The sequence below is a fragment of the Dicentrarchus labrax genome, unplaced genomic scaffold (assembly GCF_905237075.1).
Source record: "Dicentrarchus labrax unplaced genomic scaffold, dlabrax2021, whole genome shotgun sequence".
NCBI lineage: Eukaryota > Metazoa > Chordata > Actinopteri > Moronidae > Dicentrarchus > Dicentrarchus labrax.
The window spans coordinates 4656651-4669855 of NW_026136714.1; the positions used below are offsets into that span (position 1 = coordinate 4656651).

Sequence of the window (13205 nt, forward strand, 5' to 3'; positions counted from 1 at the left end):
ATTTATCAACATTTATCAACAGCTGACTTTATGACTGATTTTAAAATGGTAACTTTATCACACTAATTATTGCCATTTATAACATTTATAGTTTCAATATATATTAATATATTCTTTATTTACAGCCTATGAGGGTTAAACCTTTTATTTTTATTTTATTTATTTTATTTTTTTTATTTTTACACAACAGGAAGTGAAGCTCTCGCGCTCGGGGGCGTGGCTGGCCGACCGCTTTATAATCACAACTCTTTGTTTTGCTCTTTTAACGTTAGTTTTTTCGCTGCAAACACCCTCATCCACGTAGTGTACACACTCACCGCGTAAAACAGGTATTTTAGCTGTACGTTAGTAGCTATTTGTTTACTTTTCGGTCGCTGTTTGCTTGTTGTTGTGCGTTAGCAGTGGCTCAAAGCGAGCTAGCCAGCTAAACCAGGGCTAGCTGTGCGGCTAATGTTTTTTATTTTTGTTGCACCGCTTATTTCACTAAACTGTTAGCCGGACGACCACAATCCTGTCACGTAAACAAAAGCTTCATCTACACAGTGTCCGGAAGCAGAAGCTGTCACGCTGCAGGAACGACATTAACGATGGCGTTGACTGCGGACGTCCCCGCAGATGAGTGGCCCTGAGACATGATTCAGCTGGATGAGTTTGCAACGATGTCCTGCAAATCAACCAAAGTGGCCCCGAGTGTTGATTTCGACCACAGTTGCTCCGACAGCGTGGAATATTTGACGCTCAACTTTGGTCCTTTTGAGACTGTCCATCGCTGGAGGAGACTCCCTCCGTGTGATGAGTTTGTTGGTGCAAGGTAAACATGTTGTTTGATGGACGGATTGCGGCTTTATTTGACTTGACTGTGTTGTTATTCACCCTGTCACTTCATTTGCTCCATTCAGGCGCAGTAAGCACACTGTTGTGGCATACAGGGATGCCATTTACGTGTTTGGGGGAGACAATGGGTGAGTTTTTATTTTATTTTTTAAATATATATACATATATTTATAGTTCACTGCATCATGAAGCGTTTATATTTCCTGTCACCTAATAGGAAGAACATGCTGAATGACTTACTCCGCTTTGATGTGAAGGACTGCTCCTGGTGTCGGTAAGATTGCAGCAATGCAACCATGAATGAGCAACTGGAGAGAAATACAGACGATGTGATTAATCGCCTGTGTGTGTATGATATTCACTACAGGGCCTTCACCACTGGAACTCCTCCTGCTCCCAGATATCACCACTCAGCTGTTGTCTATGGCAGCAGCATGTTTGTGTTTGGTAATAAAGCCTTTGGTCTTCATAATCAAATGTCATTCGTTCCCCTTTTTTTGGTGCTATAATTGTTTAAATTCATATTTTTCAGGGGGCTACACTGGAGACATCTACTCAAACTCAAACCTGAAAAACAAAAATGATCTTTTCGAGTACAAGTTTGCAACGGGGCAGTGGACTGAATGGAAAGTGGAGGGGAGGTAATGTGTGTTTCTAGGATCAGTTGTTTCAAAGCCAAAGCAATTTTGTGTTTTCTCCCGACATGTCTGACTTTCACTTCCTATAATCGAATCAGAATCATAATCAGGGTTTATTGTCAAGTAAGTTTTTACACATACAAGGAATTTGCCTTGGTGCATAAGAATCACAAAAAATCAAGTGCTTTTTAAATATAAATAAAGATAGAAAATCTAAAGCTGTACAAGAATGATATTTACAATGTGCAAGATAGAAAAACCAACAGAAGTGCATTAGTGTAATGTTTATATACAGGGTGGGTTTAAGAGTCAGTGTCAGTGGGGTTTCCGAGCCTTGTTAATGAGGCCAGCTGCAGACGGGAAGAAGAAGCATATGTTATCATTGCAAGATGTTGCAGGGAATAGTCTTTTCTTACATATGGAAATACAATTTTAAGACGCATGGGGACATAAAAACTATGTGGAAATCAAACCAACCTGTTCCTTTTCAGAAGTTTTGGTATTTTTGGAGTAAACATGTAAAAATAATAAATAAAAAAAGCCAGTAAGAGATCATAATTCAGCTTTGCTGTCCTTTTGTTTTTGTTTCAGCTTGCCAGTGGCGAGGTCTGCACATGGGGCCACAGTCTATAGTGACAAACTGTGGATATTTGCTGGCTATGATGGGAATGCCAGGTATGTTTGAATTTTTGGTTTCTTTTAACACGATTGATAAACAATTTTTCAGCATAATAGTAATATATATTTGCATATATGTGCAGGCTGAATGACATGTGGACCATCAGTCTACAAGATCGAGAACATGCGTGTTGGGAGGAGGCCAGTATAATACATTTTCCCATACTGTAACCAGAGCACCGAACACTGAGCTGTATGTGTTAACGTCTCTGTCTCTGCGTTTGTGTCCATCAGATCGATCAGAGTGGTGAGATTCCTCCATCTTGCTGCAATTTCCCTGTAGCTGTATGCAGGGACAAGATGTTTGTGTTTTCTGGCCAGAGTGGAGCCAAGATCACCAACAACCTCTTCCAGTTTGAGTTCAAGGGCCACATGTGAGTATATGCTTTGCCTCTGCTCATGACTTACTCACTCATCCTGTAGTTGCCCGCGTTACGTGAGACATTATTCCATTTTCTCAGGTGGACACGCATCCCGACTGAACACTTACTGCGGGGCTCCCCACCGCCTCCCCAGAGACGTTACGGCCATACTATGGTTGCGTTTGACCGCCACCTGTATGTATTTGGAGGTGCGGCTGATAACACCCTGCCCAATGAACTGCACTGTTACGATGTGGACTCTCAGAGCTGGGAGGTGATCCACCCCAGCCTGGACAGTGAGGTATGAACCAAACGGATTTACAAAGAACTGGAAGTGGTTGAGTGATATCCAAATGTACTTTGCAGACAGGCTGAATTATAATGGATTAAATAGGTCTGTAAATACTATTTAAATATTGGTCTAAACTTTCTTTCTCCTTATATTTTGTTAAGTTCGAAAGCTGAATTTCCTCTGTCTCTGCCTCCTCAGATGCCAAGTGGTAGACTCTTCCATGCTGCTGCTGTGATTCAAGATGCCATGTACATCTTTGGAGGAACTGTGGACAACAATGTGCGCAGTGGGGAGATGTACAGATTCCAGGTCAGACAAATTTATTGTTGAAATGTATAAGCATTTTCTCTAAATATTTTGTCTCTCTCAAAGAAAGATTATGGATTTGGTATACTTGAACTATAAAGTACCTCTTAAAATGATAATTTTGTCTTTCTTGCAGTTCTCCTGCTACCCAAAGTGTACTCTCCATGAGGATTATGGCAAACTGTGGGAGAATCGTCAGTTCTGTGATGTGGAGTTCATTCTAGGCGAGGTGAGTTTTCTAAACTGCTGATTAAATTAACTAGGTGACTTTCCAGTATTGTTACATATTGTTCCAGCTGTTTGACTCCTTGTTGTTTACAGAGGGAGGAAAGAGTCTTGGGGCATATTGCCATAGTGACTGCAAGGTGTCAGTGGCTACGGAAGAAAATTCTGCAGGCTTGGGATAGGCAGCGACAGGTCAGAGCCTTGCAACAAATACACTTAATTTCCTCTGAGACACAGGAAGATGATCGGTGTTGTCATAACGTCATAACATATTTATACACATGACACATTTGTTAATAGGGTTGAACTGGCACACAGCGGAAGACTTCAGTCCAAGTTAACTGTTCCAATTAGGCAAGGATGCACCTGTGCCCCACTATCGCACATCACAATATTAGAACCTTATTTACAATGTTAAGCAATGGACAGTGCCACAATATTATTCCCACAACCACATTTCTATAAAATGAAACAACATGCTATAGAGGAACCTCAACTGTAATGTTAAACAAGGTTTTACTTGTTAAAGAGTTATATAACCTGTGTGCAGAAGGCTAAACACGACAGCAGTGAGGAAAGTGATGAAGGTACAGCTGGAGGCCCGAGGGATATCCCAGCAGGCAACAGGCCATCGGGAACACAGCCGATGCTAGAGGTATCCATCAGGGAAGCAGAGGCCCAGCCTTTTGAGGTCTTAATGCAGTTCCTCTACACGGACAAGATCCAGTACCCACGCAGAGGTACCTCTCTCCTCATGGTTGCCTTATTTGTCCGTCTTTTGATTGTAACTGCAAAAATCATAAAGAGAGACACATTTTCATTTTACTTGCTTGTCTCCATAGGTCATGTCCAGGATGTTCTTCTAATCATGGATGTGTACAAACTGGCTCTCAGTTTTAAGCTTTCCCGCCTGGAGCAGCTGTGTGTGCAGTACATTGAGGCATCTGTCGACCTGCAGAACGTTCTCAGTGTTTGTGAAAATGCCAACAAGCTGCAACTGGACCAGCTCAAGGTAACTGTATAAAACTAACTTGTTTTTACTGCCCTCCAGTGGTTGAGGTTCAGGGTGTTTTCAGTACATTAAATGTTATGATTTCAAGCTTTATTACGTTACTTTTAAAACCAGAAATACTGACAAAAGTGAGGTGATAATTTATTCATGCTAACAAATTGTTTCTTTCTCCAGGAACATTGCCTTAACTTTGTAGTGAAGGAGTCACACTTCAACCAGGTGATCATGACGAAGGAGTTTGAACGTCTGTCCACTCCGCTGATTGTTGAGATAGTGCGACGTAAGCAGCAACCTCCTCCCAGGTTGTACTCAGACCAACCTGTGGACATCGGGACCTCTCTGGTCCAGGACATGAAGGCTTACCTGGAGGGAGGCGGCCTGGAGTTCTGCAACATTATCCTGCTGTTAGACGGACACCCACGACCTGCTCATCAAGCCATACTGGCAGCCCGATCCAGGTAGAGTCAGCACATGTTTTATGATCTTCTTGGTGCACGTACAGCAGCTAGAGCAAGTTATCAGACCACTTTTGTACTTTTTTGTGTAATGATACTAAGCACACATTTTTATTTGGTATTTTCACTACACAATTTAATGTGCTGCTGCTTATTGTCAAAAGAGAAGAAACACACTCAGTCTTACTACTCAAGCAAGTTTAACTCTTAATGGCAAAAGAGTGCCATCTTTAGGTTTTAATAAGATGATTTTAACAACAAAAATCGCGTTCCCTTTCAGCTTGGTGATATGTCTGACACTTTTTAACGTTTAAAATTTTTGCTCCTCAGTTACTTTGAAGCAATGTTCCGATCCTTCATGCCCGAGGATGGTCAGGTCAATATCTCCATTGGTGAGATGGTTCCAAGTAAGCAGGCCTTTGAGTCCATGCTGCGTTATATCTACTATGGCGACGTCAACATGCCTCCGGAGGATTCCCTGTATCCTTCTCAAATTCAGACTGCTTTATATTCATTCACCAGAAGTCTGTCCAAGGCAGAGCCCACTATAATGACAACATGGAAAACTCAATAAAAATACACTTTGAAAGAGACCACATCCTTTGATGAAGCCAACTAATGAAATGGGACTCAGCTTCTGCTCTTCTCAATCCTTGAGCCAGAAAATACTAATTTGACTAACAGAGAGGAACTGTGGTGGAGTTAAAGTGAAATGAGAAAGCTGTAACCACAATGGTTGAGTTTGATGAACTGAGAGACATGTCAATTCAGGTAGACACACTCAAACATACTTCTCTTATTGCTTTGATGTCTTCTCTCCATTTGAGACCCTAACTTAGTGTTAGAAAATGTTGACTTTGTGTTCTTAGGGAATTTTGTTCAGTCATTTTCAGTGCAGTTCATACCTGTGAGTGGCCCACTAAACCAGAAGCTGTGAGATAGATATATCTAGGTATGTGTTTGTAAATGGTTATGGGTTAGAATAAGAGGTGTTTGAGGTAAAGGTTTGACATGGTTAAGATTAAGGTCAAAATCATTTCATTAGAATCCGTAAAAACAATACAGTCAACATCTGGTGGTCATTATTGCAACTGCATCTTATTGGACTTCTATTCAGCCATTGTGGTCACTACTATGAGATGGGGTGCATATAATGAGCAAAACTCTCCTGTCTTAATTTGCTGTGTCTAACGTCTTCTGTTTAAAGCTAGAAGTGATGACTACATGAGTGGTCAAAACACACTTCCTAATGTTGCTTTAACATTTTTCACAGGAATGTATCACAGAGAGATGTTTTTTGTTTTTGTTTTTTAATTCCTTGACCTGTCATAAACAGCTATCTGTTTGCTGCACCATATTACTACGGGTTTTCAAACAACAGACTGCAGGCTTACTGTAAGCAGAATCTGGAGATGAACGTCACTGTGGAGAATGTCTTGCAGGTATTTGTGTTTTTACCCGTGGGGGGAGAAGTGACCTAATTTGACAATGTTGTCCCACACTTGAAGACATTACTTTATGCCGCATGAATCATTTCCGTACTCACTGCTCCCTCAATATTTCCCCCCCCCTTCAGATTCTGGAGGCAGCTGATAAGACCCAGGCTCTGGACATGAAGAAGCACTGCCTACACATTATTGTCCACCAGTTCATTAAGGTGGGTGGGCTTGTATCCGGAGCCCTGGGGGTTTGCTGCCCACTCACTGCAGCTGAGCTAACCCTGTAGGCCTGTCTTCCTTGCGGGAGACTTTGGCCTCTTAGTGGATCACCCTCCCATCTTCTGCGTAGAGAGGAGACTGTTTACAGCCCGGCCGGCTGAACAAGCACCTCATCACATAACGATGAGGGTCAAAGTGCCACTCTGATTATTGTTTGTTATTCAAAGACACAGCGAAGCACTCAATTCTCACCCTCCTTCACTGGAGTTTTGTTAGTGTTTCTGTGAAGCTTCTTTCTATCTTCATTTTTCATGCATGAGCAATCAAGTGCTGCTTATTCCCCATTTTACTCTGTTTAACTCATTGTCTTGTCTTAATTTATGGCTCATTTTTTTCATTTTTTGCTCTCCTCCCCTCCCAAAGGTATCCAAGCTCCCCAACCTGCGGTCTCTCAGCCAGCTGCTGCTTTTGGACATCATTGAGTCTCTAGCTACACACATATCAGACAAACAGTGTGCTGAGATGGGCTCCGACATTTAGGATGACGCCGAGAGCCGGGCTCTTTTCTCCTTTCACAGAAGCCATACATCTCTGCTCCACCTACTACTAGTCATTCCCTCTTCCCCAACTCGCAGTACTTTCCTTTATGTTGGACCTCGCATGTCTCGACCCCCTTTTATCCACGCAGTATCAAATCATTCTCGTCTCGCTCTGCATCTCAGTGAGGAGTGAAATCAGTGAAGAAACCACATTCTAGCTCAGTTACAATTGTTAAGTGGTCCAAAAACTCCCTTTTAATGTTCAGTTTGTCCTTTTTTATTTATTTTGATTACACAGACAAAAACTGCAAGGTTTTATCCTGCTCAGTATTGTTGCTGCATTTTTTTAAGATATGCAGTGGACTGTAAGAATTCACACTTGTGACAATATAGAAATGTTCAAGTGTTGCCCTCAGCTGTCTTGTTTTAAGTTACCTGCTCAGATACTTAATTAAAGTAAGTATACTATAAAATTGATTATTTATCTAAATCTGTATTCTACTACTTGTAGTATTCTCATCTCTGACACAGTTAACACGCCTGGATTAAATGTAAGGAATCAAAATCATTGTATGTAAATAATCAGAATGTATGTCTGTCTTGAAGCTATTTGTTTTGTTTAATGTTATTGTCATTGGCACACATCTGTAATTATAATCACCTCTTAACATTACTCACAAACCATGTGTCTTTATCCATATAGCAATGTGTATTTAGTGACATCAGTATGCTGTTATTAAATATTAACCCACATGGGTTTCATGTATTTAAGGCCTTAATAAATCTTATACAAATTTAGTCGTGTTGTAGAGAGTCTCTATCCCCCCCTGCACTCTGAACCGTTGTACCTCTCATGAAGGCTGAACTCAATACCCACAGAAGTATCACATTTTCTTCAAGCTGTCTGTTTCTTTAACTGGCTGTTCTGAGTCAACTACTTTATTATGTTATTACAGTTTTTGCACGACCATCCTTTGGCAGTCATCAATAAGCAGTAAATTATGCCAAACGTTGGGTAAATATTCCTATTAAAGGTGTTTTAACCTAATCACCAGGCTCTGCACTGGGTATCACGCTCTGCCATCATAAATCTAATGGACCCCCTGAATGACAACACATTATCTATCCCTGACCCAACATACCTTTTAAATCCTACTCTCACCAAAGCAAAGAGCAAAAACTCTGCAGCTTGACTCAGCTTTATATCTACATTGCACCTGTTAGGCTAAACTGCAGTTCTGTGGTGAGCCCCGCTGGCTTGACGAGGCAGTCTTATATAAATGCCGTGGCCCTCGCAGTAATCCAGCTGTCATCCCTGCTCTGTGATATTTATGGTAGCTTGGATTAAAACTGTCTCGAATTAAGCAATTTAAAAATATATGTTAAAAATAAGATGCAATTTCTTTCCAAAGTCTTTATAATAACAGTGAAGTAATTCACACATATCTTTACATGGAAAACCAGAACAAATCTGAAACCCTCACTGTAAACTAAAGCCATTGTATACACTGAAAAAAAACCTGAAGGTTAATGTCTTGACCTTTCATCAAATTAGCCACGTCCTTCAGGGGTTTCAGTTTCCACAGATCTGTGGATGATAAGGTCAGACAATGCTCTTTGGTTTGAGACGGTGAATTCCTTCAGCTTCTGTGAGGTTTAGCACTTGCAAAGATTTTAATTTACTCAAGTGAGCTAAACAAAAATGTAATGGGTTGATGCTAAACTAGACTCCTTTAGAGTAGATTTCACTGACTTCAGGTTGTTGTTCCCTGTACAGATTTAGTCTGTCCTCAAAAAAGCATACACGATTACACAGCTGTCCTCTGTTGACTTTACGTTGCTGCCATCACACATGTGTTTTAGATTTCATGTATGTGAAACAAATAGAAGGACGTTTTTTTTTTTTTTTTCAGACTTGTGAACAGATACTGTACAAGACATATACAGTTTTATTTGGTGTAAAGACTGAAAATGCACCTGCACTTATGATACTTATTTACCAGAATCCCTGTGTATGTCTTTTAACGTATCATATTTGTATTTTTAAATGTTTTTTTTATGTATGTGTGTAACTGAATTGCCTATGTGTACTTCTGTTTGCACACTCACTTGCCTTAAATTGCCCCTTGAGGGACGAATAAAGTATTTTGAATTTAATTAAACCCTAAATTACATTAAGTATGATTTGAATAAAATGGAAAGTGTAAGAAAATGTTGCATTTTGGGAATGATTTAGGTGTTTTACTTTAATGATTTGTCAATGGGATTGAGAAAAAAGGTTGACCTAAATGCTGCGGAACTAGATTGAATTCTCTGTAGCTGCCAGTTGCACTGCAAGATCTGTAAAAACCCTCAGTGGAATTCACAAAGTGTTGGACTCTTTTGGGCTCTGTTGTAACCGTCGCAGTGAGCACAAAGTGCTATTCATAGTCCGGATACTTGAGACACTTGGCAAATCGAAAACTCCTCCTTCGAGTGTAAATGTCTTAACTGAAAAAAAAAATCAGTAAAGCAAATAATCTGAAATAATTACAACTTTTAAAAGGTGGACTGAATTTCATAGCCACGCAGAAACAGGCCATTATAGTCATGCCTGGTGTAGCTCTCTAATTCTTCTTTTTTCATGTCCAGCATGCTCATGTTTCATTCATTTAAGTCCACTTGTGCATGCACACAGCCCAGAATCCCACTGGACATATCTGGTTTCATCTAAAAACAGAGTTCATTGTTCACTGCGATGATACTGAACACTGAAACAAACAATATGTCTGTTGTCAGCCTGCTGTCCTGGATTATCTCCCACTTATCAGGTGCATTTTATTAAGGTGGCTGAATGAGAGGGCTGGTTGGTTCTGCTACCTCAGCTGGTGGGACGGGCTACAGAGCCATTCTGGATTTGGTACCTGTGACATAGACCTGCACACTTGAGATACTTGCCACAGCGCAGCAGAAGCAAAAGATGGTTTTTCTCACAACTAAAATCATGCAAAGGACTGCACTCTTTGTGACGTCAGGGGGTTTGATCACGTCTCTCATCACCGCCTTCCTTCCATTTTGGAAGACAATGAACTCTGACCTGAACGAAGTGGAGAACTGGTTCTCTGGGCTGTGGCACACCTGCCTCTACACCGAGGAGGTGGGAATTCAGTGTAAGGCCTACGAGTCCATCCTGGGACTGCCGATGGACCTGCAGATCTCCAGGGTGCTCATGTCAGTGTCTATTGGCACTGGAGGTTTAGCTCTGCTGGCTGCCTTCCCAGGACTGGAGGGGGTTCAGATGTGCATGGGGCGACCTGGACTGAAGAGACAGCTCGTCATCCTCGCCGGGGTGCTATCCTGGGTGTCAGGGCTCACCACCCTGGCTCCTGTCTCTATTGTGGCCTACACAACTCTGGTGGAGTTCTGGGACGAAGGTTTTCCTGATGTGATGCCACGCTGGGAGTACGGAGAGGCAATGTTCTCTGGATGGTTCGGAGGTTTGGCACTGGTCATCGGAGGGACTCTCTTCTTTGTAGCTGTGTGCATGGGGGACTTCGACCAGAGACCACCAAGTGTGCCAAACAGCCCGCAGGTTAAGCACAGGACAAAGCACTACCTGAAGACAGAGGTGTTATAGATTTCTTATTGCGCATTCATGTACTTCATTCGGAGGCCTGTGGGAGATAATGAAATGACTTGTGAAATACTACAGTGGCTCTATTTGTGTGACTGGCATGAATAACATTTCTGACTGAAGAAACATGGAAGCTAAATGGCTGTTTGTGTGTTATTGTTCATTTCTAAGTCAAATTGTTACTGAAAGTACACCTTTCTGCAATCTTCGCTTCTGGTTTATAGAGAGATTGTTTTCACAAACTATTAAAAGTAATGTGAGATAATAAGCAGCTGCACTAGTTTTTATTCCTGTAAAGTCTACAGAGGATAAGGCATTATTTACCAGTAAGCATGCACCTAGTGCACTCTTAAAACGTTTCTTACAATAAGAGTAGACCTTGACTGAATAATAATAACTTAAAAATAACCTCTTGATTTTAGTTAAAACTTTGAATTTGACATCTACAGTGGTACAATGTCATGTGTCATATGTGTGATTATCAGGAAATCCCAAATTGATGGGACTTTTAATTTAAGCGCACACTAGGCAAAAAACAAAGTTACTACTGTTTTCTGATGCTTTGAAAAGTCTGTGCCACATCAGTGATGCTTGAAAAACGTGCTTCAGATGAGAAACAGAAAATTCTGTTATTTCTAACTCTTTTCAGTATGCAAGCATACTTGTGATTTAGATTTGTTTGTTATGATTTCTTGTAGTTTGAGTTCTTGAGTTCTTGAGTTTATTTTGAAGATTCAAATTTGAATAAACTCATTGCAGCTTCTAAATAATTGTGCTGGTTGAAGAAAGCAACATCATATATACCAAATGTAGTTCAAAATGCAGCAAAAACAACAGTAACCTAAATTGGAAGTCCTTCATAAATATACATACATACATAAAGATGTAGTACACTAATCAAATAGCTGCTCTCCAGCCCCATGCACAGGTCAGTACTGTACTAATATGAACCCTGATCTATATGAACAAGCATTAAAACATCCAACATTAATGGTACACAGGGTCTCTGAGCCCACTTCCAGGGCAGGAGTTGCATTCCAGTGCTGCAGCTCCTCTGTGTTAAATTTCGTTTCGGGGAGGGACTTGGCACCACCAGCTCCTCTCAGTCCTAAATACACTATTTGGCTTTGGTTTACTGCTGTACATTGTGATGATTAGGACTGATTTGGGGCATTTCTTTTGTCAGTTTCTTGGATGTCACAACAATTAATGAAATGATACAGAATAAATTACTGAGATCAGTTAGCATCATATCTAGCTGTGCCTAGATTGTGTTTAAAATGCCCATTTACCAAACCGACACTGTTAAGATCTAATTAACCCTCAGGTTGAATCTAACCTGATAACAACTGACATTAATATTTTGGCAGACTATAATTTGATAGTTTAGCCAATGAATGATTCATTCACTTCTCTCGCCTCCTTTCAGTCTGGGTTTTTGGATGCTGCAGCTCTCCCAGGCCCCTGCAGAAGAGAGTCCCCCTCTTGTAGTTCAATTAAACTGAGTGATGTATCAGTGATGTAAGGCAGGCCCTCCCCACTCCCTGCGAGAACCTGATCAGTCATCCTGTTGTACATGTGCACAACCGCCCACCCCTGGCTTCCACTCAAACATGCTTTTACATGTGCTTGAACACACGCAGAGAGCAACACAAACACACTGACACTGGAGCACATGTGCACGTGTCAGCTGTCAGCACGCTGCAGGAAAACAGTGGAAAATCTCTTTCATCTGATAAATCTCATTTTGTATTTGCACACATTCTGAAAACAAGGGCAGCTAATGCTTCATCCTCACCCTGTGTCAGTGCTGCCATCATTTCAATTGAAATGAATCTGAGATTATCGGGTAAATGACCTTGTCCCAGCAGTTATTTAAAGGGGGAGGCACAGTTCCTCCCACAGTGGGAGCATAAGGAATGGAAATATCTTGGGAGCTCATTTCTATAAGACTCGGTATAGGCTACCTTTTTAATCCTGCACCCCCCACCCTCTAACTGAAACTGGGATTTACTGCACCAACTGCATTTTCCTTCTTTCTCCCTCTGCTGCACACACTGAAAGAAGTCGAGCACACACACACACACACACACACACACACACACACACACACACACACACACACACACACACACACACACACACACACACACACTGTAAGAGCTGTTTTAGTGTTTATAGCGTGCAGCTGTCTGAAAAGTAGTTTTTTTATGTCTCCTGGTGGTCAGTATAAATACAATAAATGTCACACTGGTAAGTTTTAACAATAGCTGATACTCCTGCAGCACCACAGGCATGCAGCACAATGCATGCACAGTATGGAGGCAGTGTGGTAACTGGGCAGTCAGACCAGGCAGTGCAGTGGGGAGGGCAGCAAGTGTTTGATCAGGCTTAACTGGCAAGTCAGGTCTTTGACATCTGAAGGAGGTGAGGTTGAAAGGGTCTGAACAGAAAAGCAAGCAGCCTCTAGGAGAGAGAGAGAGAGAGAGAGAGAGAGAGAGAGAGAGAGAGAGAGAGAGAGAGAGAGGTGTGTGTGTGTGTGTGTGTGTGTGTGTGTGTGTGTGTGTGTGTTTGGGAAAGGAGGGGTGGGAGG

The 13205-nt window shown here is 41.5% G+C and overlaps 2 protein-coding genes across 2 annotated transcripts; both read left to right on the top strand.

The window, feature by feature from the left end:
- Positions 1–194: 194 nt before the first annotated feature.
- lztr1 (leucine-zipper-like transcription regulator 1) lies at positions 195–7797 on the top strand. Its single transcript, XM_051422899.1, has 19 exons — positions 195–811; positions 900–962; positions 1052–1108; positions 1202–1281; positions 1367–1475; positions 2064–2147; positions 2234–2291; positions 2385–2524; positions 2612–2813; positions 3003–3113; positions 3247–3339; positions 3432–3527; positions 3886–4075; positions 4178–4347; positions 4522–4805; positions 5133–5282; positions 6139–6244; positions 6379–6459; positions 6884–7797. The coding sequence occupies exons 1-19, from the start codon at positions 633–635 to the stop codon at positions 6998–7000; spliced, it is 2370 nt and encodes a 789-aa protein (XP_051278859.1). The 5' UTR covers positions 195–632; the 3' UTR covers positions 7001–7797.
- A 97-nt stretch (positions 7798–7894) lies between these two features.
- On the top strand, positions 7895–10880 carry cldn26 (claudin 26). The gene has a single exon (XM_051422900.1). The coding sequence runs from the start codon at positions 9959–9961 to the stop codon at positions 10613–10615; it is 657 nt and encodes a 218-aa protein (XP_051278860.1). The 5' UTR covers positions 7895–9958; the 3' UTR covers positions 10616–10880.
- Positions 10881–13205: the final 2325 nt, after the last annotated feature.